The sequence below is a fragment of the Metarhizium acridum genome (assembly GCF_019434415.1).
Source record: "Metarhizium acridum strain ARSEF 324 chromosome Unknown scaffold_13, whole genome shotgun sequence".
NCBI classification, from domain to species: domain Eukaryota; kingdom Fungi; phylum Ascomycota; class Sordariomycetes; order Hypocreales; family Clavicipitaceae; genus Metarhizium; species Metarhizium acridum.
This window is the reverse complement of record NW_027094016.1, coordinates 2,676,801-2,703,961: the sequence shown is the minus strand read 5'-3', so window position 1 is coordinate 2,703,961 and position 27,161 is coordinate 2,676,801. Positions and strand designations below refer to the sequence as shown.

General features: G+C 52.1%; 10 protein-coding genes across 11 annotated transcripts; 5 read left to right on the top strand and 5 right to left on the bottom strand.

The window, feature by feature from the left end:
- Positions 1-2,222: 2,222 nt before the first annotated feature.
- On the top strand, positions 2,223-2,720 carry J3458_003454 (uncharacterized protein; the record flags this gene model as incomplete). The annotated part of the gene is made up of 3 exons (XM_066117758.1): positions 2,223-2,245; positions 2,369-2,414; positions 2,469-2,720. 3 exons carry the CDS (start codon positions 2,223-2,225, stop codon positions 2,718-2,720), a joined length of 321 nt encoding a protein of 106 aa, XP_065977549.1.
- A 1,252-nt stretch (positions 2,721-3,972) lies between these two features.
- On the top strand, positions 3,973-4,317 carry J3458_003453 (uncharacterized protein; the record flags this gene model as incomplete). The annotated part of the gene is made up of 1 exon (XM_066117757.1): positions 3,973-4,317. One exon carries the CDS (start codon positions 3,973-3,975, stop codon positions 4,315-4,317), a length of 345 nt encoding a protein of 114 aa, XP_065977548.1.
- PEX5 (Peroxisomal membrane signal receptor PTS1) lies at positions 4,238-7,792 on the bottom strand. Its single transcript, XM_007812352.2, has 2 exons — positions 7,362-7,792; positions 4,238-7,284 (listed from the first exon to the last, which is right to left on the bottom strand). Exons 1-2 carry the CDS (start codon positions 7,530-7,532, stop codon positions 5,503-5,505), a joined length of 1,953 nt encoding a protein of 650 aa, XP_007810543.1. The 5' UTR covers positions 7,533-7,792; the 3' UTR covers positions 4,238-5,502.
- Positions 7,793-8,086: 294 nt separating this feature from the next.
- Positions 8,087-9,110, top strand: RPF2 (rRNA-binding ribosome biosynthesis protein rpf2; the record flags this gene model as incomplete). Its single annotated transcript, XM_007812353.1, has 2 exons — positions 8,087-8,100; positions 8,171-9,110. 2 exons carry the CDS (start codon positions 8,087-8,089, stop codon positions 9,108-9,110), a joined length of 954 nt encoding a protein of 317 aa, XP_007810544.1.
- Positions 9,111-9,322: 212 nt separating this feature from the next.
- Positions 9,323-11,392, bottom strand: J3458_003450 (uncharacterized protein). 2 transcript variants are annotated; one of them, XM_066117756.1, is made up of 2 exons: positions 11,053-11,392; positions 9,323-10,966 (listed from the first exon to the last, which is right to left on the bottom strand). In XM_066117756.1, the coding sequence occupies exon 2, from the start codon at positions 10,882-10,884 to the stop codon at positions 9,559-9,561; it is 1,326 nt and encodes a 441-aa protein (XP_065977547.1). In that variant the 5' UTR covers positions 10,885-10,966; positions 11,053-11,392; the 3' UTR covers positions 9,323-9,558. The 2 variants fall into 2 exon arrangements, with proteins under 2 accessions (XP_065977547.1, XP_007810545.2); XM_007812354.2 differs by having other exon boundaries at positions 9,323-10,932.
- A 2,205-nt stretch (positions 11,393-13,597) lies between these two features.
- On the top strand, positions 13,598-15,813 carry CYS3 (cystathionine gamma-lyase cys3). Its single transcript, XM_007812355.2, has 2 exons — positions 13,598-14,159; positions 14,286-15,813. Exon 2 carries the CDS (start codon positions 14,306-14,308, stop codon positions 15,560-15,562), a length of 1,257 nt encoding a protein of 418 aa, XP_007810546.1. The 5' UTR covers positions 13,598-14,159; positions 14,286-14,305; the 3' UTR covers positions 15,563-15,813.
- Positions 15,814-16,579: 766 nt separating this feature from the next.
- Positions 16,580-17,155, bottom strand: J3458_003448 (uncharacterized protein; the record flags this gene model as incomplete). The annotated part of the gene is made up of 1 exon (XM_066117755.1): positions 16,580-17,155. One exon carries the CDS (start codon positions 17,153-17,155, stop codon positions 16,580-16,582), a length of 576 nt encoding a protein of 191 aa, XP_065977546.1.
- A 367-nt stretch (positions 17,156-17,522) lies between these two features.
- On the bottom strand, positions 17,523-18,269 carry J3458_003447 (uncharacterized protein; the record flags this gene model as incomplete). Its single annotated transcript, XM_066117754.1, has 2 exons — positions 17,523-17,941; positions 18,005-18,269. The coding sequence occupies 2 exons, from the start codon at positions 18,267-18,269 to the stop codon at positions 17,523-17,525; spliced, it is 684 nt and encodes a 227-aa protein (XP_065977545.1).
- Positions 18,270-18,951: 682 nt separating this feature from the next.
- J3458_003445 (uncharacterized protein) lies at positions 18,952-26,033 on the bottom strand. Its single transcript, XM_007812358.2, has 2 exons — positions 24,946-26,033; positions 18,952-24,864 (listed from the first exon to the last, which is right to left on the bottom strand). The coding sequence occupies exons 1-2, from the start codon at positions 25,692-25,694 to the stop codon at positions 21,966-21,968; spliced, it is 3,648 nt and encodes a 1,215-aa protein (XP_007810549.2). The 5' UTR covers positions 25,695-26,033; the 3' UTR covers positions 18,952-21,965.
- On the top strand, positions 18,992-21,431 carry J3458_003446 (uncharacterized protein). The gene has a single exon (XM_007812357.2). It carries the CDS (start codon positions 19,157-19,159, stop codon positions 21,350-21,352), a length of 2,196 nt encoding a protein of 731 aa, XP_007810548.1. The 5' UTR covers positions 18,992-19,156; the 3' UTR covers positions 21,353-21,431.
- Positions 26,034-27,161: the final 1,128 nt, after the last annotated feature.

Sequence of the window (27,161 nt, the reverse complement as noted above, 5' to 3'; positions counted from 1 at the left end):
ATGCATATTGGCCAGGATTTGGGCTTTCTAACGTTTTAGTAGGCCCCCAATACAAAGCACTCTATGTGCTCTGGACGGAGTACAATAATAACAGCCAACAATTGGGCAATTGATCCCCAGCTTCTGCCCAGTTTTACTTTTGCAGAGCTTCCACCGTGGCTTGGCAGGAGAGCTTGCCAGTAGTGCACAAGACTAACGCAAGCTTCGAGGAAATGATTTGTCTTTATTTTCATAACTATTATCCCCACAGCCAGGATTTACCATTTCATGGTGCCTACGCGCAGTGAAATGACTAGCCACTCCCCAAAACAAGGCTAGAGTTATCAGTTAATTTCTGGAGCGGCTCCCTACGTCTGAGCAGGCGTAAAGCCACTTGCGCAAGAGGGGAGAGTGACTGCGAATTGAAGCTATGTATTCAGACATCTGCACTGTGCCTCGCCACAGACACATTTACAAACTAGACCTTCCTCATCCTTATGCTTGTCTGAACTGGGAGGGTTTTACTTCGGAGAAATCAGATCGTAGCGAGGGACACTGTCTGGGGCTAGCAGCACATGCCTCAGCAGCGAACAGGGTTTTCCACTCATCTGCTAGATTATTTCCCGTCACTCAAAATAGGGTGAGTTTTGAGACTGTCTATCCTTAAAATGCTACCAACATAATACCCTAGCACCCGGGGGGACATGGCATTGGGACTGCCAAATTCGACTTCGGGATGGGACAAACGGTTGCCTCAACAGTGGTCTTCTACTCAATAGCTGCTATGGGAAGGCCTGACGACAGAGTGCCTATCTGACCATTCCCCCGTTCGCGCAAGTATGTATTGTATGGAGCCAAGTATGTCAATATTGTCGGCCTTGCCTCATATGGGATGATTGTATACTTATCGTCCTGCAGGTTCCTCAAATGCCGCCAGGACAGAATTCCAACTTGCACAGTTTGGATTGGTAAACAACGGTAAGTGACCAGATCCGTGAATGCGGCAACCACCGTTCGAGTCGTACTTGAAAGTGCCTTCAGCAAACATTTTCCATGGGCAACCATGTCAGCTTGATATGGGCTGCGTCAGTGCCGATTTGACGGTTGTTTTGGTATGGCATAATCTACCAAAACCTTGTCAGGCTCGGCGGTGATTATGATCTACGCTGTACCATGACTGAACCCTTCAGCATTGTGGCGCAATATAGAAGGAAGAAGAAAAGCATTACGCGCTAATAGAGTTGCGAAGACGGGCCAATGCGCAACTATTATGCTGTTGTTACAACACTCTAGCTCTATTCGATAGGGAAACGCGGAAAGTTGAGAACGAGGAAGACGATGGGCCTACACTCGGCCGATTACGACATTCCGCCGAGTCGCCACCAGGGACTGCAACCTCGTTGCATTCGTTCGGAAAATGCCCAACCGCATTGCTGTCGCGTCAGAATAAGCACAGTAGAGGCAACACGACGTCACAGCAAGCTGCTCGGGCAGTTTTACAGAAACGGCAGCCATGTCCAAATTTAGCTTTGTATTTGATAATTGGTCCCCAGCCAACACTCGCGTCCACACATGGCGGCTCTTATGTTGTAACCCTTCATCCAGACCAACATCCTGGCCTCCTACGGAGTAACTGGGTAAACGATGGGTTTGTTGGCCGCCTCTGGATGGAGGAGCCACGTTCTAGCACCATGTACAGAGTACGCCTGTATACCGAATGCAACATCACTATCATTATTCACTTGGAGCGACCAGGATTATCTCTTCGGGAGCAGCATGGACGTATAGGTACTTGGTAGTTCCGCAGCATGCAAGAACGCTCTGTACACGGTACCGAGTACTCCCTACTTTGCCCAGGGAGTGCTAGCCGCAGAGTTGCTCTTCACTCGGACTACAGGGCGGCAGGTCAGAAAAATACTTGGCTTGCGTCGAGAAGCCGTTTCCGCGTCTGCCGGTTCAGACGGTCTTCGTCTCAAATGTCACGGGCCACAACTTCATCCTGCAAAGAGACAGCCGCCGTAACTGGACGTATCACATTATGCTGTTGAACTTGCACATGAGACCCGGACCTCTCCTTGAGACCTTTGCCTGGAATGCAAGCACAAGGCGTTTAACAGGGCAGAAACATCCTCTGAAATTACAACCCTCGCCTCTACTCTACTCGACTTTTACCTTGGCGGTGACAAGAAGCCTCACGCACATCACGAAACCCTCCTTCCCGTGTCAGTCGTTTCTTTGGTCTAATGTTGCATGGAACTGTTTCTAGGTATGTTTATGACACCCAATAGGAACCCTGGCTTTCTGAGCCTCATGAGGCTATCGTGCTGTCTAGATCTCGAGGTTCCTGTACAAGAAAGCTGACGATATATGCAAATTCGACCCTGACTAGGGCAAATCACCAGCCATCTGCCCTTTGCCTCGTATTACTGCAAGCGGTACGCGAAGACATTCCCACGATCTGATCTAGACTGATCGGTTGTCTCAAACAGATGTTGGCAGATCGTTCACAAATCGGTACTCTGCTCGAAGATATTACTGTGGGCATTGTGCAGCAAAGTGACAAAACTGGCGACCAAAGTGCGAATTATTCCTCGTCCACAGCACGCATCACATTTTTTTTCATCCCCCACGACTTCTGGGAGTTTGCCCTCAACATGCAAGACCTATCTAGATGTAACGGGGTAGACTGTTCAGAAAAGTCAGGTGCCACCAAACACATTCCCAACCTTCATTTTATTTGATGCCTAGAGCATTGCCTTGCAACAGCCTCCCTTGCCTTTTGTTCCCTCTCAGGACCCCTACAAAGGGTTCTGTCTAGCGGCATAGGGAACTGTTGTTTGTGTCACTTTGTGATACAGACATGCTTCCGAGGTGGTTCAAATGTCCTGAGAGACGTGGACTCCATCTCAGGGTCCTTGAAGTATTTGTAATTACAATCAGTCTGCCAGCACTTTTAGAGACAGGTTATGCGTTTGAGCCGAGAATTCTCAATGCTCTTCCCGCCATACTTGTTTACGTTACACACAACACCCAGCATACCTCGCGAACGACAGTCTCCCCTTTTTCGGAAATGTTACCGACCCCACGGTGCTGTTGTTCCATCTGTACAATCTGGATTCGTCCAATAGTTCGGATCAATGCTGAGTTGTGTCCTGAGACTGGTACGACGGGTTTGTCGGCCAATTGCCAGAGGAACATGACAGGTGGACATGTAATGCTATACTGTGACTACGTACATACACATAGTTCGCCATGAAGAAGGGAAAAGCAAAGTACCGAAACACGGGAAAGTTTGCAACGTTCAATGATGCCATCTGCCCCTCAACTTGTCTCAGGCCATTGGAACAAAGGTGAGGAACAAACCACAAGTCTGTCTTGCAAGAATGATGTACACTACGGGCATCGGTCGGTCGGTTATACCATCCCAACAGTTTTGCCGCCACAAATTCCGACGTCAAAGGTAGAGACACGCACAAGGGCCAGCACCCCATATACATGTAGCCTGCGCAGGTCGTTTCGTTTTCCGTGGTATGGGGGTGACTGCAACCATTTGTGTCATGGGTTTTTTTTTTTTTTTTTTTTTTTTTTTCCATAGCGGCGGTGAACCACCCTTGACGAACTTAAAAACTGGCTATCACCATAAATTCTATCGTTCTGTCGCCGCGAAAGAGACAGTACTGCCATCCAATAAGTGTTTAAAGACCTTGGCGGAAGTACCCCTTGTTCCTGGGACTGCTCTGGTCAATTCATGCAGAGTACAAAGCGCTGCGTACAGCAAAAGTACGTCCTACTTGCATATACATACAGACAAAGGAGCAACTCTTGTTGCTTTTTCAGAGATAGACGACGAGGAGGAGGGCGGTAGAACGTCTAAACTTAACCAGATGACAACCCACAAGCCCACACCGCTCCGGAAGTTTTCCCCACGATCTTTGTTGGTAGTGTTTCTCATGACTGCTGTCATGTAACGATTCTGCATTCAGACTCCATCAAATGTTGCAATCACACGCCGCCTTACCAGCAGCCTTGGAAACCAGCCGAGCAAAAACCCCAACGAAGGACGGTACCCGTCACCTGCAGATGTTATCGTCTAGTAACAACTACCCCGGCATAAAGACCAGACAGACATCCGATAGGGTCTCACTTCTCAAAACTACGATGTTATTGTTCCCGTCCCAACCATACAAGACCATTCAAACTATTCAAGTTTTCGTTTCCGCCCGCGTGAAATACAATGCCAGCGTATGCAAATCCCGGCAAAAAAAGGCCGTGTCCGGCTTCGCTAGGCCGGGCTTGTGCTACGAATATAAAGAGCAGTATGGGGTAATACATGCCTAGGATCTCTCGATTTGTGCCGGGTACCGTATTGCTAGCTCGCTTGTTTGATGCCAAGATTAGTTAGTTATCTTGCCATATGCTTTGTCCTACTTCGTACAGTCGGGAAGCAAATACTAATCCCAGCCGACGTATCCATCTCGCTTCCCCAATTTTCAATGCAGTAGGTAGTCACGAGTACCCTCGATAATTATAGCAACGTTTCTTTTCTTTTGCATCTGGTTCTCTCTCTCTCTCTGTGTTTTTTTTTTTTTTTTTCCCTCGACGTGACCCTGGAAAAAGGAAGGAAAAACAGCCAAGCCGCTGGGGGAAAAAGAAACAATTCCAACATACATCAAAAACACCCCCCTACCGCATTTGATCCAATGACACCTAAATAACGGCCAATCCCGCGTTTTCCCAACCCAGCGCGTAGTGAGTCCCTTATTATTTCTTTGTCTCTGATGTGCATCCCGTTATGGAGAATGGGGCACGTATTCTTGTGGTGGGTTGACAGCGTCAATTTCCCAGCCGCCCTAGCGGTTATTGCCAATATAGCGTTGAGAGAGCGCGGGTCCCGCTTGCGACTATTGGCTGTCGGTTTGGCGCCTTTTTGCTTTTCTTTTTGTTTATTTTTCTTCTTTTCGAGCAAGAGAGGGGGGGGAAACATGAAGCCAAGGAAAGTCATCTGCACGACAGCGATCAGACCTTGCAAGGAACTGTGAAACAGGCACGGGTGTCTAAGCTGTAAAGGTCCGTGTCTCTGCGTGCGAAGCTACGGCAGCTTGGACGGTTGTTGACGACCATTGAGGCTTTGAAGTCCATATTGTAGGGTAGGTTGGGAGAACTTGAAAATCTTGGGACTTGAAGAGAGTTGTTTACGTTATTCCCCATCGTCGAAATTCAGTGTGATGGGCGCTAGGACCAGGCTTGGGCTCTGAGAAGTGAATGAGTATTTGGGTTACATGTAGAAATGGCTGAAAAACACAATACAAGGCCATTGCCTCACAAAACGACAAGCAGCCAGTTTACGCCCCATTATCCTGATCATCAATTGCAACTCTTACCCTACACGGGACGTTGCGCCATAGTTCTGCTGTTTATACACATGATAATGCCAAGTAAATGAAAGAGCGTCATGTTCCCCATATCCAAAATCTACCCGCCCATTTTTAAAAACCCCTAACCCACTTGACATGTCCCCAGAATCTAAAAGTCAAACTCTGGTCGGAAAATGTCAGGGTCAACGCCAGCGACCGTCTTCTCCGCCAAGTCTCTGCGTCCCATCTGAGTAAACACTCTCCTGAGAGTGTCATACAGCGTGCTGCTGCGGTTCTGTGCAGACATTCTGTCAATGACCTCGTCCACGTTGCTGCCGGCATTGTCACCGAGGATTTCGTGGGCCTTGCTTCGCCCAGACTTCTCAATGGACTTGTGCATCTCCAGGGCAGCCAAGAAGTGAGAAGCAGCCTCCTGATGGCAGTTGATGTTGATGCAGCTTACGCCGAGGTTGTAACGAGCCCGAACAAAGTTGGGAGATAGGGAAAGCGCATGCTCGTAAGCAGCAATGGCTTCTTCTGACCGTCCGCTATTCGCCAGCGTGGCACCAAGTCGGTTCCAAAGCAGATGAACCTGTTCTTGTTGGTTTGATGTACCCAGCTCTGATGAATGTAGTGCCGACTGGAAGCAGTCCACCGCCTTGTCGTATTCCTCCGCACCATAGAACAATACGCCCAGACCAACTTGGACATCGGGATCCATGTGCTCTCCATCAGGACTGAGACGAGCAGCCTCAATGAACAGATTCGTCACCTTTTCGTGAAGGATTTGGCGGTCAGTGAAGCCCATCTCGGAGGCTGGGTGTAGATTCTTGGGATCCAAGATGCTAGGGTACTTGACCGAGAGCCAGCGCTCCAGTGTTCTATAGGCAGTGCTGTCATACCCCTCGTTGGTGTACGATACCGCCAAGCCCATCAACGCTTCCAAATTGTCGGGATCCAACTTTAATGCCTGTTCCATGGCACGAATTGCAGCCGTCTCTTTTTCGTTCTGAGCCTGGGCTTTCCCCAAGTACACCCATGCCTCGGTGTGGTTAGGGTTTTGCTGTACGGCGGCTTCGAATGCCAAGGCCGCAAGAGATAGGTTCCCGCCCTCCTTCATAACCCGTACACCTTCGTCGAACGCGTTCTTTTCGTCGCGGAAGAAATTTTCTTGTTCGAACAGGTAGCTCTCGACGACAGGATCACCGAATCGACCCCAGTCTCCCATGGAGAAGTCGGCGGGGATGTTGTCGTTGCTCCATTCGGTATCGAACTGGTCGAAAAAGGTATCGTCGTTGACCATGGATCTAGCAGCAGCCGTCTCAGCTTGGATTCCTTTCCAGAGGGATTCGAAGTCACCAAACTCATTAGTTTCAGATTGCATTGCTTTGTCAATCTCATCAAGTTCTCGCTCAGCCGCGTTGGCTTCGTCGTGCTCCTTCTCCTTCTCCTTGAGCTCTTCGGCCTCCTGGTCCTGGAGCTCGAGTTGAGCAAACTGCTCCTCCCATTTGCTATCGTCCAACTCTATCAACTTGCCTTTACCTTTGCCCTCGGTTTGCTGTTGCTGTTGGTGCTGCTGGAAAGGTTGGTTCTGATACATGGGTTGGAACTGGCCATAGCCCATTCCCATATTCATCATGCCAACTCCCATCATTGGCCGTTGGGGCATTTGGCTGGACAAGTTGGCATTCTGCATTGGACTGGACCTCGCTGATGATGCTTGACCATTCAGCTGTTGGAATCTCGCAAATTCATCCGAGGAGAAGTGAGCGCCAGGCGGAGGCTTAAAAGCCGACTCGATGCCTGGCTGACCGTTGAAGTCTTGAGCCCACGACGGCGACGCTGAGCCGGCGCGCATCGGGGCATGTTGTGCTGGGTTCAGAGCAGGTCCTGCTTGCATGGGAAATTCTTGCTGGAGGTTCGGGGCGCCATTGAGGAAGCCATTCATCATCTATAAGGACGTAAAAGGGTTCATCATTAGTCCGTGGCGGATCGACACCAAATACGAAGGGGCGGAGGAATCCGTACCTCGTCCTGGGGAGCATTGGCAGCCTGGCTTCGAAAGCCACCCATCTGACCACCGGGTCCTCTCCCAACGAGTCGGTCTCGCTGCAGAGTCTTGTCATCTTGGACGTGTTTTTGAAACTGGCTCAAAGGATTCGCTGCCGTGGAGCATTCGGCTCCTCCCATAAACGACATGATGTCCGGAATTTGCTAGTATAGGCGGGGTATGCGGTCGAGGGTGACGGATGAAGCGGCAGCGTTTCTCGCTGGGGATGAGTAGGTCAGCCTCAGCAGCAAGATGAGAGAAGAATTCAGAAGTGTGCGCAAGATGAAAGAGGAAGAGAGAGACGAATGTCCCGGCTGGAGATGAGTGCAAGCACAGATTTGGGCTTGGTCGACATGGTTTGTCAGGACGTCACCTGCAGCTCGGCCTGTGGGGAAAAAAGTACCGAGGCAGTCCGGCTCCGGTTCAGAAGGATACAGAAGCGTCCCACGGCGCACTGTAGTTTCTCCGCCGGCCGCCACTCCTGTAAAGCCCAACAGTGGTAGACACGTGACTGCGGGGCGGGCATTGGGGACAGTTGACGCTAACAAGGCGGTTGGTCAAAAAAATGAAGGGGGCGGCCTTATCGATAAGCATAGAGAGCCTTTTTTTTCCCTCCAGGCTTTTTTTTCCCATGACAGCGAGTCGTGACCAAGTAACATCCGATACCGCGGTCTGCAACACAAACAAAGACCAAATAGTCAAAATGCTCCGTCAAGTGTATGTCAATGCTGCTCATCTGACTAGATACTTAGCTGAAACGACATCCAAATAAACTGACCGTCGCCAGAAAACCTCGCAACGCCCGCTCAAAGCGAGCCCTTGAAAAGCGCGAACCCAAAGCCGTCGAAAACCCCAAGCAATGCCTCTTCCTCCGCGGCACGTCTTGCTCTCAAATCACCCAAGACGCTCTCACCGACCTCCATTCACTCCGCCTCCCTCTTGCCAAGAAATTCACCAAGAAGAACCCCATCCACCCCTTTGAAGACGCCTCCTCCCTCGAATTTTTCTCCGAGAAGAACGATGCCTCCCTCCTCGTCTTTGGGAGCAGTCAGAAGAAGCGGCCTCACACCCTGACGCTTATCCGCACATTTGGCTACAAAGTCCTCGACATGTTGGAGCTATACCTCGACCCGGAGACCTTCCGAACCATGGCGCAATTCAAGAATAAGAAGTTTGCCGTTGGTCTGCGGCCGATGCTCCTCTTTGCGGGCACGGCATTTGAGAGCCCCGTCAGCAACGAGTATACTCTGGCAAAAAGCCTGCTTCTTGATTTCTTCAAGGGCGACCCTTCGGATAAGATTGACGTGGAGGGCCTGCAGTACATTGTTTCCGTCACGGCGGAGGATGCTACGGGCGACGGGGACGCCAAGCCTGCTATTCATCTGCGCTCCTACATGATTCAGACGAAGCGTAGCGGACAGAAGCTGCCCCGTGTGGAGGTCGAGGAGATTGGGCCGAGAATGGACTTGAGGGTTGGTCGTGTCAAGGAGGCGGATGAGTCTATGCTCAAGGAGGCCATGAAGAAGGCTCGCGGTCTGGAGGAGCGGACCAAGAAGAACATCACGACGAATTCGATGGGTGATAAGATTGGTAGAGTGCATTTGGGCAAACAAGACCTCAGCCAGCTGCAGTTGAGGAAGATGAAGGGCTTGAAGAGATCGAGAAATGATGAGGAGTTGGTAGAAGATGTTATTGCTGATGACGATACTAAGAGGATAAAGCAGTAGGTGTGGGCTTGAAGGCGGAAAAAAAGTTCTCTTGCATTGGGGGTCTGGAGTTTCGGCGTCTTAACACGTATCTAGCTGCCCTGGCAGGATCCGGAACCTGCGGCTGGGTATGCATTGACAAGTTTGGTTGTTGAAGAACTGTTTTTCCCCTGTACAGTCTGTGTCTCGCCAGCGTAACTGGCACTGTAATATGATTGGATTGATTCACCGTGCGGCTATACTCGCTAGTCTATACAAGTTCCTTGCACCACCCTCCATGCATAGGTAAATAAATAAACGTCACGCCAGAAACAAAATATCCCCCCCCAGGCCACGCCAGACGTCATCCGAACTCATATCCCATAGAAAACCCAAACGCCGGGCCGTTGGTATTAATATTATCCCACATTGTCCATCCCGCTTGCCTAGTGACGGCGATACTCCTACAAAACCGTGCCATCTGTGAGTCCTAATCAAGAGGCACAGCCATAAGTTCCAGTTCGGCCTGTGCCGACATGGACGCAGTTGCTTGCGAATTATTCGTCAGTCTGGAGAATAATTCAATATGGCTAACCATGGTATCACCGTTTCCCGTGTTCGACTCGGCTTCCTTTTCATAATCCACGCCCCAAACGTCGGATGTTATCGTCCCTCCATCCCAGAGAGCAATGCGCACTGGCCACTCCAGATGCCTCCACCATGGAGAGCCCGATTCAAATAGGCTCACTAAGCCCATGACCTCACGGCGCGTAACGTCCTCGAGCCACCACACTCTATCCATGCGCTTGAGAAGCGCAAAGAAGCAAGCCAGGATGGCGAGAGACCGGGGCCGTTTCTCGTCAACGACCTCGACGAATCTTCGGGATACACTAGCGGGAAAGGCCAGCGCAGCTGGGGGAAAGGGATTCTTGTGAGCCCAATTCAGAACACTGACGGCGTGGAAGTAGCCCTGACTGGTGGCGTTAACCTTTTCTTTGCTTTCATTCGCAAGCTCGTCGTCAAGACCATCCAGAAGATGACCAAAAAAGGAATCAGGACCGAGCGGGTTCAAATCTAGCTGAAAGCTTGGCTGCGAGTCAATGACAGCCTGAACGATGCTGCTATTGCGTATCCAATGCCAAGATGTTGCAACAACGGTCTTGACGCCTTGGAATGCATGGAACCAAGCCATAGGTGTGGTGTATCGACTGGCTCCATCGTTACCAGTCGTTTCCGTGTCATCCTTGACGAAAATTCGCTGTGCGGTAGCCTGAAAAGCAATGAGCGAGGCAGTCAGAAAGAGAGCCTCTGCATTGTCGGCCGTAATGCCATTATTCAATGTTTCAACATATGCCGCTAGCGCCGACGCAGAATACGCATGTGATGCCTGAACTAGGGCCTTGTCGGTGGGCTCCTGTGATCGCAGATGCAGAGCTGCTACAGAGAGCATGGCGTCGGCCAAGTAAGTCTTGCCTCGGAAAGCCATATCAGGCACAGCCTTTTGCCAGATATCATGCGTGGCGGGCGAGTTGATGAGCAGCGTTTTGCATGTGCTGGTGGTGTATTGATGAAGAAGCCGCAATTCCAGTAGCCTGTCCACAGGCCTCGACGTATCCGGCTCAGGAGAGGCGCCATTGGGCTGAGGCTGAGAGACCATGGGTGTCGCCTGCCTCTGAGAGGGCGACGATACGGACGGTGAAGGCTGTGGGACACTCAGACTGGCAGCTTGCGCAGAGGCTGGAGGAGGAGTGGTTGCCGAAGGTGATGCCGCAGTAGCAAGCTCGTCGAGAACAACTGGGCTTTCAAAGTCACACATGACGCCGTGCTTGGAACAGTTGCCACATCTTGGGTGCACCTCATCACACTGCAAGAAGGATTCCGCATGTTAGAATCTGGGACTATCAATGCATACATGAGCGACGGGTGGAGGGCAACTCCGAGGGCGTAAAACTGCACGCTTCTCAGGGATGGAGGCCAGTCTCACCTTGATCTTCCGGTTTTTACATCTGCGACACCCAGCGCGAGATTTCTTGTGTGAACGCCGGGGTGGCATATCGAAATCACGTCTCGCTAGCTAAATGATTGAGCTGCAAGCTTGACGACAGAGCGTGCTGGCAGCATGGCCATGAGAGTTGCGTGGGAAGCTGGGTGAGGTGCCTGGGTGGACAACCACCGTGCCTCGCGTCGGTGCCGGAACAGACGCGCGAGAATGAATGCTGGAGCGAGCGGCGGCGACTCTCTTTCAAAAGGGATTTCATCCGTAGCTTTGCAAGAGCTTGCGCTGTCGAAGGAGTCAAAAATCAAAAGAAGCAGCAAAGAAATCGACACGCCTTCACTTGAGCTCTTTGAGGTTTTGAGACGATAGCATGTGCTTGCGGAGCACAGCCACGTACTGCGGCGGCCATTGGTGCATGTGCTCTCAATGTTAGCCTATCGGTAGCCACGGAATCCACGCACTTACTGCGTACCAGTGGCCCTGTTCCTTGCATCACTGCTCTGAGGACCACGCAAGGAAAATGCAAAATACATACAGTCTACGGAGGAATAGCAGAGCATAGTTTGCTTACTTTACCAATTAGTGTTGTAGGACAGGGCACGATAGCCATATACGTAGCCTGCTCAACTGCTTTGCGCCTTCCACTTAAGCTATTAGGACTCCGTACCTAGCAGGTACTATGATGGTACGTGAATTCAGCAAAGCTCCAATATGGGCCCAGAATGGGACCAGTGCGCCGGGGTGCCTTGACACCGAATACCGCGCATTGTGTACACCAACGATTCTCGACCATGGCAGCACGTTGGAAATTAGTCAATTGGCATGTCTTAACACGGGGTGAAAACATGTAAAGACTCGAGCAACAAATCGAGAAGAGGGCTGGGAATATTAGGTTCTGGCTGCTGACTGCTGCGGACATATTGTAGAGTGATAACTACTAGGCATCTACCTAGTAGTAGGTACCACAGTGGGAGGGGAGGCACTGGGTATAAGTGCTCCCTGACGTCTTCTCTTCGTCCTGCGTGCCTTCCGTCGTGAAAGCTTTCTCGTTCCTGCTGCTTTCATCTGGCACTCTGCAGTTCCACGGTCGAAAAATTGACGAGATGATTCCAAACCCCAGCCCGACACTTCATCCAGAAATCAACCAATAGCCACCATACCTTTATTGCTGCAGGCGTCAAGTTTGCCTCAATTCGGAGATGGGCAAACAGCCCGACGGGCTTCCTCCGCCGGACTGGCAAATACCTACCTACTCCGCATAGTCTCCACTGCCTTATAAATCGGCACCCTTAGATGTCCGACAGACTTGACAGCTTCCAGAGCCTACGCAGATTGGCCACGGGTCTTCAACATTGCTACGGCAGCATGCGTCTTGGCAAGGTACCGGTAAGGTATAGTTGCCTATGACCAAATATATGATGTGCTGAAATATTTCAGGATATAACTACTAGTGTGATACAAGGTTCGCATCCCTCCTATTCGTTGGATCAAACGCTTTTGACCTCGATGCATCATGTTTCCCGACATGCCCTGTGGTACCTCGCAGTACGAAAAGTCGGGATTACAAACTTGTTCTCACATTTCACATTTCACGCCCTGCGTTTTTAAAGATATCGGAGCAGCGTCAGCATTGCCTTACCATTCAGCATATGTTGGCCACAAGGAGAGACAAAGAGCATTTAAAACCAGATAAGACAGGGTCCCTGATATCGAGCTCTATACAATAATATACTTCAGTATATTAATGTGCACTTGTTCATAGGCAAATATTCTGCCATAGACTGTAAGGGGTGCCACGTGATGCGCACGCGTGCTGCTTCATCGTACCCTTCCCTGAACTAATGTACTCGGTAATAATGCAAGAGAAGACGCATTCAGTTCCAACCATAAGCCGTTGCTGCCCGTGCCTCATCAGCCTGGATGGTGATTGCTTGTGCCGGGTGCGAGGCAGTCGGCGGAGAAGTCACGGAATACGGAGTAAAGGCTTCAGAGGTCCGGAGAAGGAAGGCGTACAAGCAAACTGGCCAGAGTTGCTCAGGGATCTTCTCGAGCACCCCGCGTACCCAATGAGGAGTTGGACAGTGGTGCGGTACTGTGACACCACTGGACGTACGGAGTATGTATTATTACATGCATCCCCCTCTCTCTTGTGCTCTTTCAGGTCAAGGAAAAGGCGTGGAGAAAGCCAAGTGATTGCTCAGCCAAGTTAGACCAGTTGACAGCACCCAGTCCGAAAAGGCACACTTGAGGGGTGGCGGAGCGATGCTACCCTTATGACCTAATCCGCCAGCCGTGGGTGCGAGGCATGGCATCCATCCAGACAGGGACCGGCAAAGGTGCATGCCGAGTTGCCAACCAGGTGCAGAATGCGGTGTGCCAGTGATGGGGTTGTTCAATATTGCTTTGTCATTTGGTCGCTCTTGCATGCCAGATCGGCTACAATGGAAGGTTCCATGGGCTGACGGACGTTTAAACTCAGCGCGGAAATCAGCGTCAACAGTCGGCCTGTCGATCTGCGCAAACAAGGGGCATACCGGCCCTACTAGCTAACGTCAGGCGGCAACCACGCCGGAAGCGCTACGTTTAGCTTCGAAGTCAACTGTTCTCTGGGCGTCTCGGGCTCGATGACACAATTTTAAGCTTGGTGACGGCAGAGCTTGACTCGGTGGATCGCAGCCCGAGTGGAACTCAAAATCCGGAATCCAATTTTCTCAGCATACGCCGTCTCACCTGGTATGCCTGCCCCTGCCAGCCAGGCGTTACTGTATTACTCAATCCCATATATATACCAACGGCCGGACTCCACCACGAGCAGCCCCTCGAGCCCCTCTAGTTCCAGTTGGAAAATTCTATCTGTCCTCTGACGGTACATCTTTCCTGCTGTCCTCACTTCCTGTGTACTCATTGAGAGTACGAGCTGTTCCTGTCCGAGAAAACCTGGCTGTCGCTTTTAGCAACCTGCTGTCTCACTCGATCAACACCGCATTGCTACAAGCTAGGCCGACGACGGAAACGGCCCCTCCATTGCTGTTTGTTGCCCCTCCGCTTATCATATCAGCTCTGGCGCCGCCAGACCAAAGGAAAAAAAAAACAAGGCAAGAGCGAGGAACAGAAGAAGAAATACTCCGTGGAGAGACGGGACTTCAGCAGCCATCTACCACCGGGCAGACCAGCTTCCCTCCCTTCAATCACCATACTCTAACCGAGGGAGACAAATACAGATCACCGTCACTCAATCAAAATGTCTCCTCCTGTCATCTCTGACCCCGTCTCGACGCCCCCGCGTCCCCCGACACCCGTGCACGCCTTCGGCACGCTCGCCGTACATGCCGGCTCGCCCCACGACCCTCACACCGGCGCTGTCATTGAGTCCATCTCCCTCTCCACGACTTTCGCCCAGACGGCCGTCGGCAAGCCTGTCGGCGAATACGAATACTCGCGCTCCTCAAACCCCAACCGAACCAACTTCGAAACGGCTGTCGCTGCCCTTGAGCATGCCCGCTATGCCCTGGCCTTCTCCTCTGGCAGCGCAACCACCGCTACCATCCTGCAGAGCTTGGCTGCCGGCAGCCATGTCATCTCCGTCTCTGACGTCTATGGCGGCACCCATCGCTACTTTACCCAGGTGGCCAAGGCCCACGGCGTCAAGGTGACCTTTACGCCCGAGATTGAAGTTGATATCAGCGAGCACATCAATGACCAGACCCGCCTTGTCTGGATCGAGAGTCCTTCTAACCCTACTCTTCGCCTCGTCGATATCCGCGCTGTCGTCACTGAGGCCCACAAGCACGGTATCCTCGTCGTTGTCGACAACACCTTCTTGTCCCCCTATGTACAGAACCCTCTTGACCTCGGTGCGGATATTGTCGTCCACAGTGTCACCAAGTACATCAACGGCCACAGCGATGTGGTCATGGGCGTAGCCGCCTTCAACAGCGATGAGCTCAAGACCCGTCTTTCTTTCCTCCAGAACGCCATTGGTGCCGTCCCCTCGGCGTTCGACTCGTGGCTCGCCCACCGCGGCCTCAAGACCCTGCACCTCCGTGCTCGCGAGGCTACCCGCAACGCTACTGCTGTCGGCCACGCCCTCGAGGGCTCTCCCCACGTCATTGCCGTGAACTACCCCGGACTGGACTCTCACCCCCACAGAGCTATTGCTGTCAGACAGCACCGTGATGGCATGGGCGGCGGCATGTTGTCGTTCCGTATCCGCGGCGGCCATGCTGCTGCCGAACGATTCTGCCGCGTCACCAAGATCTTCACCCTTGCTGAGTCTTTGGGCGGAGTCGAGTCCCTCGTTGAATTGCCCAGCAGCATGACCCATGCTGGTATTCCCCGTGACCAAAGAGAGGCCGTTGGGGTCTTTGACGACCTTGTCCGATTGAGCTGCGGTGTTGAAGATGCCGAGGATCTCAAGAACGACGTGCTTCAGGCTCTCGAGCTTGCCGTCAGGGAGTCTGCCAAGAACGGACTCTCCAATGGTGTTAACGGACAATAAAAAGTGAATTTTCCTTAAGCGTGATTCTCTCTTCTCGCTTTGGCGGAAGACAAAACATAATGGGTTTATGAATTAGAGTTAGAGACAGACAGAGCCAAGGGCACAATCTGCAATGCATGGTCGCAAAAGTCAAGTCGATACTCAAACGTATCGCACAGTTTGTTGGCAGAAACGAGCATAGTTTTTATTTTCCATTGAATTAGTAACGATTGACACATATTATATATATATATATATGGACATGGCGTCGCAACAGCGCTCGGGTATTTCCTTTTGCAGTAGGCGACAAATTGGGTCAAGCCGTGATCAGAGCTTGATATAAAATAGTAACAATAGAGCAGGTTGCCGTTGTGAAAGTCCCTGTTGCACTCTGTACTCTGATCCCCCTTCCTCCTTTCTTTCCCCCTTTCTACAACTTGTAATAAAATATATTTACCTATTAAAAAATAAACGTGAATATATGAATTAAATTATGAAAATAAATAAAATGAGGGCTAGCTCAAGGGCATCTAGTAACACTGTATTTTAGCCGTACCTAGGCCAGGGAACCGTAAGTAACCACGCAAGACACCATAAACGATATCGATACGCGAATATATATAAACATCTCATGGACTGGCCTTACCTGCTCCTGCACGTAAGCGTCGCGGAAGATAATAGTAAGCTTAAAGGGGAAAGAGGAACAAATTCCCCCCTAAACTTGGTCAAAACCCCTTTCCTATCCGAAGTGTATCCGGTACGGACCCGTACAGGGGCCTTATAGACCTGAGCTCTAGGCTCGAGTCTTATAATAATAAATACATATAAATATATACGAATATACGCGAATGGATATTAACATATGATAGTATAACCAAAATACAATGTTACTAGATGCACTTCGTCCGGCTTGTTTTTTTTTTTTTTTCATAATTTAATATTATAGTATAACGCGTAATGGCTAAATGCTTGATCTGGCTAAAAACTTTTTGCCTTCCACTATATTAATAGTTCTCGTGGTGGATATTATATTGGATCCTATGAATCCTCCAATGTAGGCATGTTGAACAAGTTGTCTGCGTACTCGTTGGCCATGCTATTTCCAGCTGTCCACTCACTTCGTCTTCGATGAATCTCATTCATGCCTTGACAAGCCTTTTCGGCAATGTAATGTAGTTCATCGAGAGTCCCAGGATTGCAATTATGAAATATGCCGTCAATGCTCTTTTGCCATTCCGAAGTGGTATTATCCACGGCAGTTTGGTGAGCATTCGTATCGTATTCATCAACACGCAATGGCCGGGTTCTGGGCTTGAGTACGTGTACGAGCTCGTCGTCCTTGGCGTCGTGGGGGAAGAAGTCGACTGGATTTCCCGAAGGCATGTTGGGTTGGCGAATGCCCATGACGACTTCGACAAATCGCTGGGATACGCTGCGACCCAGGCCGCACGGGTCGATGAGATCAAATTCGGGCTGCGGCTGAGTGGACACGTCTTCTCGAAGGTAGTGGTCGTAGGCGAGGAAGGACGCTCGACAAATTCGGAGTCGAGAAACGGTGGCCCGCAGTGCCATGGCCATCCACTTGCAGTCCTCGGCCGGCCGTTGGTTGGGCATGCCAATCCAGAGGACTTTTCTTGAGTCCTGGTTCCACGTTTTCGATTGCTCCGTCTTCAAATACACTTCGTTGAGGTAGAGTTCTTCTAGAGTTTCACTAAATATCTCCGCTGCCTTCAGAAAACATTCTGGCAAAATTTCTATTCGCTTCAGCTCGAGGCTGGTCAGATTGGAAAGATAGACTCGCGGTGCCGGCAGGGAACGAGCCCTCCAATCCTCAACTGGTAGTTGCCAAAACTTGGTTTGCTTCAACCCCCGCGGGGGACGATCATCGTGGTCCGTTCCTACGAGGCAGAGCGACTTAAGAGAGTCGGCATGCTCAATCAGGTCCCACAGGCAAGAGCCAAACAAAGCTGCTCGGTGAGGCTCAATGTCGTGTCGTCGCAGGGTCATGACCAAGTGTTCTAATACTGCCACCACAGCCACTGATGTTCATGACATCGCTCGGGTTCATCCAGAGGTGGCATATGGCAACATCGGTGACGTTTTCGAGCACAAGAACTCTGAGATTGGCCGAGTCCTCCTCTGGACGCGATGCAAGGGCTTTGAGTGTGTTGGCAAGGATCATGGTCGCCACATTGCAGTGCCGCCCAACTAGCTGGAATGGAAGGTTGAGGCGGAGGCTGTCGACGCCACGGCAATAGAAGAGCATCGTCTCGACCATGCTCAAGTATTCGATTTCGGTAAAGGAGGTTTTGTTCATGCAGTACTTTTTGTGCATGGTTTGGCAGAAGTCTGTCATGGAAGGGATGCGGGCAAAGACTGTCTCGAGAAATTCAACTTCCACTACAGGAGAGTTAGCTAGCATGCTAATGAGAGGAGGCGGGTAGGGGGTAAGGGGAGACATACTCTCATCTCGAAGAACCATCAGGTCAATGTACAGGCTCTTGCAGTGATATCCGATGGTCTGAAGGGCATCTACATCAGGTCGGCGCAGGTGACTGGCTCGGCTCATTCGGGAAAAGTCCAGTCCAAGAGTGCAGCAAACAGACGGCTTCAAGATCCTATCGAATAAGCGGCAAACGAGGCGGAGATTGAGGACGGAGTTCTTTTGTCCCTGGGCGATGCATTGCTGCAGAATGGCATCTATCAGCTCTCTCGGGAGACGGTCCATGTCATCTAGCGAGGAGAAAGCGGGCAAGCCAAGCTGCAAGCTTCATTCGGGTGAGTGATGCTGTGTGTAGCCAAAGTGGAAGAAGCTGGGTAGGCACAGAGTGAGGAAGGGAAGCATGATGCTGTTGGAGAGAACTACTGAAGCTGGGTGACGGATCAATTGATGAAATGCGAAAAGATGACGTGCAGGCAGGATCAAGGAAGGGCACAGGGGTCAACTGGCCTGCTGGCTCAAGGTCAGTGGCGCGTGGGCGATTGACATGTACTTGTAGGCAGGGTCGCCTGGCATGTCCTGGGACACCGTAGCCTCCAAAGCCAAGTGCTGAAGCCCCTGGACTACAGGGACCAGCCCTACGGGGTACCGGTTGACATTTCATGTTGAACCCCAGCCTGCACACCAGCTGAGAGCATCCACGGATGTAGTGGGAGGCAAGAACTATTTAACCGGATCACGTACCGGGCTGTCGCGCTTTATATGATTATATATTATGGTATAACAAGAGGTAAAAAAATATTTGATCAGGTCAAGTACCTGGCCGTTACGCTTTATATTATAATACATGTAGTGAGCAAATACATGTATTTTACCATGGCTAATATGTTAGCGTATACTTCTTAGTGGGTAAATATATTCCGCCAGAGACTGGTAACTAACTACATATCACCACTTTAGGTAATCTCAACTCCCGTGTCACCTTTTTTTCTCTCCCACTCTGCATTCAATGTTTGCAGAGTCGCAAACCGCCAACAGCACTGCAACACCTGCACAGCACCATTCAGGGTCACAAGTTGCACTGTCCGCTCCTTCACCTTTATAGTGGCTCTATTATTCATATAGACGACAAACAAGCACCCTCCTTTTCGGCCGCTCTCTGTCCACGCTCGAGCATGGTCTCGGGCTTCAAAAAGAAACTCTTGCGCGTAAAGGACTTTGCTCAATCAATTCTAGGTCGCAGCACCTCTGTCCGAGAATCGATCGAGAAGGACGACCCTACATCCTCCAACAACACGAATGTCAGTCCCTCGGGCGCAGCGCCAACCAGAATCATGACCGAGTCGGCCCAGGATGCCACCGAGACGTCTTCTCAACACAGCCTGAAGCGCACGAGTCCTCACGATGAAAAGGACGCCGGCGAGTGGCAAGTTGTCACGCGGCCAAGCAAAAAGGCCAAAAAAACCCCGCGGCCAGGGAAAAGCTACCCGGCTCTCAAATTCTCCACCAATGCCCGGCTGCAGTCCAAGATTAACTTGAACAACCTTCGAGACTTGGTGACATATATCTTTGCAGACGGCACAGGCCCGCAATGGATCGCCGTCTCTCACCGGCCGCACTTCCGCAAGATTGTCGCCATCATGATTCCCGGGCTGGAAGAGGCCATGTTCAAGAAAAATGTCGACTTGGCAACCTACAACGAGGCGAGAGACGACCCCGACGAGCGGCAGCAAGTTCTTACGTCGCCCGACGATTACTACCCGCGCGCTCTGAAGAAGGAGACGCTTCCTGTGTCGCTGGCCCCCTTTGCAGACATGTTTCCTCACCTGTGGCCGGTGAAAACCCCTGGAGACGACAAACATGGCAAGATGCACTCGCCCATGGCTGCCTTCCTCACCGCCCCAGCCCCCAAGGAGAAGACGTCCAAGCAAGGGGGTGTGAAGCCAGCCTCGGAGCCTCATGGATGGAGGAACGACAGGACGCCCATCACCCAATTCTTGGCTACGGCCGAAGAGCTCGCTGACAACGGATACCTCCTCCACCCGGCCCTGCTACCAGAAGGCGAACGCCGGGACAACTTCGTCGCACCAGAGGGCTGGGTAGTCACCAAGGTCGACAGGCTCGAAGATGGCGAGGTGCCCGACGCCGAAATCCAAAAGGGCAGCATAACAGCTGGGCGGGAGGTCCTCGCCCTAGACTGCGAGATGTGCATGACGGGCGAGAACGAGTTCGCCCTCACGCGCATCAGCATCGTCAGCTGGGACGGCAGCGTCGTCCTCGACGAGCTCGTCAAGCCCGACAAGCCCATTACCGACTACGTCACACGCTTCTCCGGCATCACAGAGGAGATGCTGGCCCCGGTAACCACCACCCTGCGCGACATCCAGGCAAAGCTCCTCGACCTCCTTCACCCACGCACCATCCTCCTTGGCCACTCGCTCGAGTCCGACACCAAAGCCATCCAGATCGCACACCCCTTCATCGTCGACACATCCATGCTGTATCCGCACCCGCGAGGCCCCCCGCTCAAATCGTCCCTCAAGTACCTCGCCCAGAAGTATCTCTCGCGGGAGATCCAAAAGGGCGGCGCCGGCGGCCACAACAGCATCGAGGACGCCAAGACCTGCCTCGATCTCGTCAAGCAAAAGTGCGAAAAGGGCAAGCTCTGGGGCACCTCGGACGCCCAGGGGGAGAACCTCTTCCGCCGCCTCGCCCGCGCAGGCACCGCGTATAAGGCTCAGGGGGGCGACGCGGCCCTTGGTGGCATCGAGGTCGGCAAGACGAGCGCCGCAATCGACTGGGGCGATCCTTCCAAGGGCCTCGGCGCAGGCGCAACCTACCAGCTTGGCTGCAGGTCCGACGAGGACGTGACGCGAAACGTCATCCGCGCCGTCAACGGCGACCCCGACGGGCTGGAAATCAAAGGCGGCGGCGTGGACTTCACATGGGCCCGGATGCGGGAGCTCGAGGCCCTCCAGGGCTGGTGGAACAAGAACCGTGTTGAAAACACCAACAGCGACGGCGGACCACCCCAAGGTACTACAAATGGCGATGTTGGTGTTCCCGCGGCGGCCGACACCACTACCGCCACATCGCCGCTTGAGCAGGCCTTGACAAGACTAACAGAGCGTCTCGTCCGGATTCACGCCGCCCTGCCGCCCTGCACGGCCATCATCGTGTATAGTGGATCGGGAGACCCTCGAAAGATGGCGCAACTGCAGCAGATGCACGCCCAGTGGAGGAAGGAATACAATACTCCGGGCAAAAAGTGGGATCAATTAAGCGTCAGGTGGACAGATGTAGAGGACCAAGCTCTTAGGAGGGCCGCTCAAAAGGCAAGGTCGGGAATTGCATTCGTCTCGGTCAAGTAGACCAATTGCAAAACATCAATGCCAATTTAGATGAGTAGAACAAAGAAAGAGTAAAATGTACTTCATTATGGACCGCCAGCTAAATCAAAAGATGCTGCCGCTCATTTCTCACGAATCCACCCTATCCTACCTGTACTATACGTACATGCACTCCATCTGACTGATCAGATTCCCAACCTATCCATTTTTATGCAAACGATACCCCAATCAAGTGCACTTTTAGAATTACCCTCCCTCCCTATTCAGTTACGCTCAACCCCTCCAAGGGTGCGAAGCAAAAAAACAAATGAAAAAGAAGAAGACAAAACGCTCATCCCATCGCCATGAAGAATCAAGAGCCCGTCTTGCACACTCTCGGCGCACTGACTAGGCAAAGTCAAACTGTCGTGCGGTAAAAGGGGTAGATAATCCACCGTCTCACCCTGTAACACTGAGTAAAATTTGTATTTCGCGTGCGGTTATAAAGGAAAAGTCTATAAGTGTCGTATTTGACAAAGAGCCCGAGATAGTAAAGAGGCCGTTAATCGTCAGCTGTTGCATTATTATAAATTTCAGACAAAGAGAAAAATCTGGTGTTGTGGTTCAATTTGTTCAAATCTGCGCGCAGCCTGGTTCACGAGTGACGTGATTTTTTGCGCCCAAGGCTGTCAAAATCGTCTACGACCTCCGCAGAACTACCCAAGAGGTCCAGCGGCGGCAGTTGAGGGGGGTCGACACGATTGATCTCGTGTTGCTGAACCCTGCCATAACTAGCGTGCTTTTCGTCTTGCGTGCCACCTTGCAGGTCGATATCTGACAGCTCGCCGGGAAACTCCAAGGAGGATTTAGAAGAGAGGCGTTGCTTCCGAGAGGAGGTTCGTTCGAATGGCAGGGCTGATGACGCTGACAAGGTCTGCCTATGGCCCCTGGTAGACGCTCCTCCATCATGAGACGCACGGTCGGACGGCGCTGGAGATCCTGAACTTGTTGCAGATAGTCCCGGTACGTGCCGGTCATCCACTAAGCCTGAGATTCTCTTAGAACTTTTGCGTGGAATTTCTGGCAGGCTCAGTCCAAGCAGTTCACCTTGTTTGGAACCCCTCGGCAATTTCGAATGATCGATGTCTTCCTCTTCCTCATCATTATCGGAATCGGAATCGGAACCACGCGGAGTGCCATCATCCGTGAGCAGGTCTCCTGGCCTTCGCTGGGGAGACCTGGGAGGACGCTTTACAGGAGCATCGCCTTCATCGTCTGAATCGATCGGTCCGTTTCTCAACACACCCATGGCAACAGGGATACCTTCGGGGGGAGTCTCGTCTCCAAAACCTCCATTCCGTACCATGTCTGGAGGCATTCTAGAACTTCGAACAACTTCGAATCCTTTCCCCTTTTCCTTGCTCTTGCCTCCAAACAGTGTTCTGAACCAGCCAGTTGCAGTAGCCACTGGACCAGTGGGATCAGCTGGTCCAGTTCCAAGTCGTCGCCCGGGGTTATCCGAGTTCAATGCCGGGCCACGCACACCGTAGTAAAAGTCAACTTCACGTGTGGCGTAGTCGGGGCGGTTCGCAGGCAAGTTCATGATACCACCAGGAGGAGCAGGTGTTGCTGCGCGGGCGGTATCTTCGCCAGAGACTTCTCCACTCTCCCCTGCGGTGGCCGCAGTGAGAGCAGCTTGTTTGGGGTCTAGTCCCAAAGCATTGGGGGGCGCCGTATCCGAGTGTGTCGAATCTCGCAGGTTTGCGTTGTTGTTTGCTGTTCGGCGTGGCGGCCGATAGTAGGGATCGGATGGCTCCATATGACCGCTAGCTAGTATCGGACGACCAACTGTGGGCGATGCGACAAAGGAAAAGGTGCTCGTCTCTCCCGGGGTTCCGGGAATGTAGGAGCTGTTTGTATCGACATGGCGGTGACCGGCCGACCACATGTCAGCGCTATCAAGAACCGAACTACTCCGCTGGTTCTGTGCGGCGATACCGCCGTAGCTAGCCCCCGAAGCACTTCGAAGGCGGCCACTTGGTACGGAGTAGCCAGTCCTGCTGGCACCTTCTTCAGCATGCAGCATTGCCATGGACGACAGCTGGCTGGCTCTCGAGGGGGCGGTTCGATGCGTTTCACGTCGTGACAGTTGACGCATACCGAAAATCTTGGACAGCCCCCCCCTAGTCAGACCAGTGATGTCGTCTCCTCCAGCGCCTAACAAACGTGCTACAACTTCGACAATTGTTTGCAACGCACTCAAGAAGAACCCAAGGAAAAGAACACTGCCGTGTATAAGTAGGATGGCATATCCAATCCACCCTTTGGGTCCCTCTGTAACACCAAGACTGGGGGCAAAAGCGACCATCAAAAGAAGACAGGCGAGCCGGAGGATGGCAAACAACGTATGATAGGCGTTCATTGACGTAGATGACTGGAAAGGCCGGAACGCGTGAATGGTGAATATCTGAATGACTTCGCAAATGGCCAGCAGGACGACTTGGGAAATGCCACTAGGTTGCACGGCTCCTATAGCCACGCCCCGAACAAAGTTGAGTAGAACCGGGATCAGGGCAAAAGCGGCAGCTTCGTCAGAGTATGTATTATACAATGGTCCATATCGCAAGACGGTAGGCAAGTCGTCGAATAGGACTGATTTTGGTTTTGTTCGAATAATGAGTAGGAGGATATAGCAAGCAAAGGCCAAAAGCACAGCTATGGTGGCGGCAGCTAAGACAACGGTAAATGCGGGTGATTCGTGCGCAACAACCAGTTGGAAACACGACAGGGCAACAACCGGCATCAGCAAAAAGTTGAAGACAATTCGAATTACATTTCCGATGCTGAAGGGAATGTTTTTTGCACGGAGATCCTCCTCTGGAATGTTTTGGATCTTTCGGTACAGCCACTGAACAAAGAATCCGGCTTGGGTGAGGACGAAGACTGCTGCAATAATGACGCAGAGCCAGACCATCATGCCCGCCCAGATGTCGGCGCTCTCGGACATGCCAACCAACTGGCCAAGGGCATGTAGGCCGTAGCCATCCTGAGGGTCAGTGATGTAGATGCCATCGCGGACGCTCTGCCAGCCAGGAGCGTGCGTAACAAAGCTTTCGTTGAACATGAGTGCAGACCAACCAACCTGGCTCACGACGGGTTGAAAGTAGCCAGGATAGCCAAGAGACAGTGCGCCAGACAGGGCTATAAATTGAATATATTGCAAACAATCCCCGAAACCGGGTGTGACGAGTCGGAGCAGGTCGGCGTCCCGGCCATAGTTGGACGTCCAATGGAAGATGTTGGAGCTTCCCCATGGGCTGAAGATGGCAGCAAACACGACAGCGAAGCCACAAAATATAAGGACGATCAAAGGCACTATCTTAAGCACCCATGAGAGATTCCCGAGATCCGGAGTGATGGTGGCGGAAATGCAACCAATGTTGTCACCTCGTTGGTTACCAAAGATGATCAACATGGTGGCCGCAAAGGAAGCAAACTGATATGACGAGCGCATGTCATTTGTGATGTTCATCGATGGCAGATCAGCCAGGTCCCTATCGAAGTTAGTTTGCTGCTCAGTAGCATCGTCTCTCGCGCGCCGCCTCGCCGCCTGTCTGTTGCGTATCCGCACTTACACTTTGCCCGTGGTATTAAATACCGGAGCCAACGGACAATGCCCGCCAACCAGAGCCTCTTCACAAAAGAAGTTTCTATGACTCCATGGCGTGTAGGTGAGCATGCCAATAGAGCTCTTGACCGTGGTGCCGTTTTGATCGTTTTCCGAGTTGACAATCTTGCCGTCGGTCTTATTATCGTTGGCCCAATCAGGACTAGTTGGCGGCGGCAGCATCTGCTTGTTCACTGAGCCCGTGACATTTCCCCAAACAATGAACTGAAAGTTGTGGGTGTCATTTTGGGTGTCAAACTTGGCGTGGGCTTCAACTGGAACCCATTGCAAAAACGGCGGTTGTTGAGATTGTACCGAATCGGGAAGACAATTGGTGTACTTGATTTGGACGGCCGAAGCGGGACGGCAGGCGAGAGATAGGAAAATTATAATGGCGAGGAATCCAGAAGGAGTAGTGAGACTTGTTAGGAATCGAGACATGGGCCGTATCCATTTCCTTCGGCCCGGTCGACTGGTGCAACCGGGAGTCTGCCAAAGGCAGGCCGAGGCTGAGCCACGGCAAGAATCGGCAGGAACAAATGAACATGTCGATGATGAGTCCATTCGGGCTAGAGATTTTCGCCTTGGGTGGGAGCTTCGATGCTCTGCGGTCGACGATGGCGAAGTGAGACGTCTGCAGAACCAGCCGTCAAGGCGCTGCTCCCAGTAGCGCTCGCCAGCCATGCTGGGGCGCATGTATTTCGATGCTCGCCGCATTCAAAGGCAGCGCATCTTGGGGGAATGTTTCGTAGTTGAAGCTGTGGCAAGTCAAGGAAAAAAAAAAAGCGAGCGACGAGAGCTTGTTGTTGCGTGTGTGTTTCGTTGAGGCGGGACAGGCTGCGGACAGGAGAGCACAAGCCTCAAGAGAAAAAGGTGAAACAGGCCGTCGACAGCCAATTGTCTGCGCCTCCAGGATTCTGCGTAGAGAGAAGTGCAACGCCTTGTGCCACCCAATGTGCCAGAAAAATAAATAAGAATAAAAATAAAAATAAAAATAAACGCTTTGCTCTCCAAGTGAAGGTGTCGGCACTAACAATGGAGACAAGCTCAGTATTGTATGGAACATACGGTGGAAGAAAAGAGAGAAGAAGCAGAGAGCAGTTGACTACGGATGGAGTCACGGGCGATGGGCACCGGGGACCGGGGGGGGTGGATGGGATCAGGCCAGCCTGGGATACGACTACCAAAGGCAGGCAACGCAGGCACCAGCACCAGCACAGGCAGAAAGCAGGAGCAGCGGAAGAGCTGGCTGGCTGGGCTGGCTGGGCAGCTGGGTTGCTTTGCTGGGATCGGCCGGTCCTCGGGTGCAGAGATGCAGAGGTGCAGAGGTGCAGAGGTGCAGAGGTGCAGAGGTGCAGAGGTGGCGGAGGCGACAATGCTCGAGTGGGGGGCAGGGAAGCGGCGGGTTCAATGTGGCGGTTGGCTGTTGGCAGCTGGCTGATCACTTCGCACTACCTACCGTCCAACCGTAGTTGCGGCTCCTCGCCAACAAGCCACTACTACGGAGTACCAGCGTGCTGTATCCAGCAACTTGTCCGGAGCATCGCCAAACACACGCAACAATGCAAAAGGAAAAAAAAAAGATGGCTTGCCAGATCCCTAGAGCCCAATGCTTCACCACACGCCGCCGCTCCTCACCAACCAATGAGCTACATATTTTTTTCTTTTTCCCGGGCCATGCGACGAAAAAGAGAGCAAAAATAGCCCGGGCTGGAATGTACTCGCGCAGCAGGGTCGTGGCTCGTGGCCGGGAATAATTTACGATTCACGCCGCAAACAGGAGATGAATAGTAATGATTTCTTTACGAGACAACACACACACTCCAGTAATCATCAAAACTAGGCTCTACAGCACCTGCCTCCCCTGTATTTCCTTCTGCGTGCAACAGTCTCCGGCGAGATGGGACGAAGTGACTCGGAGCCTTCGCCGCTCATCCCATAGACCAGCTGGAGCGTCTGTCGTCTTCCGTCGTCTCCCAAGTATCGTGGACGGTGAGACTTCAAGACCTTGGGACCAACTGGGTAGGGATGGGAGGCGGTGCATCGCGCTAGCGCAGCCTTCCTGAAACCTCTCGCTCCCTGCCGTGCTCTTTGTCTCTGCCCGTGGGCTGCCCGTGTTTGCCGTGGCTGCTCGTCAAGCTCGTCAAGCTCGTGTATGACCCTGCTCTGCCCGTCTCCACATGC

What these genes read in the sequence shown, in the direction of transcription:
- PEX5 (XM_007812352.2), bottom strand. Translation starts at nt 7,532, where the DNA reads ATGTCGTTTATGGGAGGAGCCGAATGCTCCACGGCAGCGAATCCTTTG. An exon ending in CCAATGCTCCCCAGGACGAG is followed by an intron (nt 7,285 to 7,361) that starts GTACGGATTCCT and finishes ACGTCCTTATAG; the next exon opens with ATGATGAATGGCTTCCTCAA.
- J3458_003450 (XM_007812354.2), bottom strand. Translation starts at nt 11,121, where the DNA reads ATGCCACCCCGGCGTTCACACAAGAAATCTCGCGCTGGGTGTCGCAGA. An exon ending in GTAAAAACCGGAAGATCAAG is followed by an intron (nt 10,933 to 11,052) that starts GTGAGACTGGCC and finishes TCCTTCTTGCAG; the next exon opens with TGTGATGAGGTGCACCCAAG.
- CYS3 (XM_007812355.2), top strand. Translation starts at nt 14,306, where the DNA reads ATGTCTCCTCCTGTCATCTCTGACCCCGTCTCGACGCCCCCGCGTCCC.
- J3458_003446 (XM_007812357.2), top strand. Translation starts at nt 19,157, where the DNA reads ATGGTCTCGGGCTTCAAAAAGAAACTCTTGCGCGTAAAGGACTTTGCT.
- J3458_003445 (XM_007812358.2), bottom strand. Translation starts at nt 25,694, where the DNA reads ATGCGGCGAGCATCGAAATACATGCGCCCCAGCATGGCTGGCGAGCGC. An exon ending in TTTAATACCACGGGCAAAGT is followed by an intron (nt 24,865 to 24,945) that starts GTAAGTGCGGAT and finishes TAACTTCGATAG; the next exon opens with GGACCTGGCTGATCTGCCAT.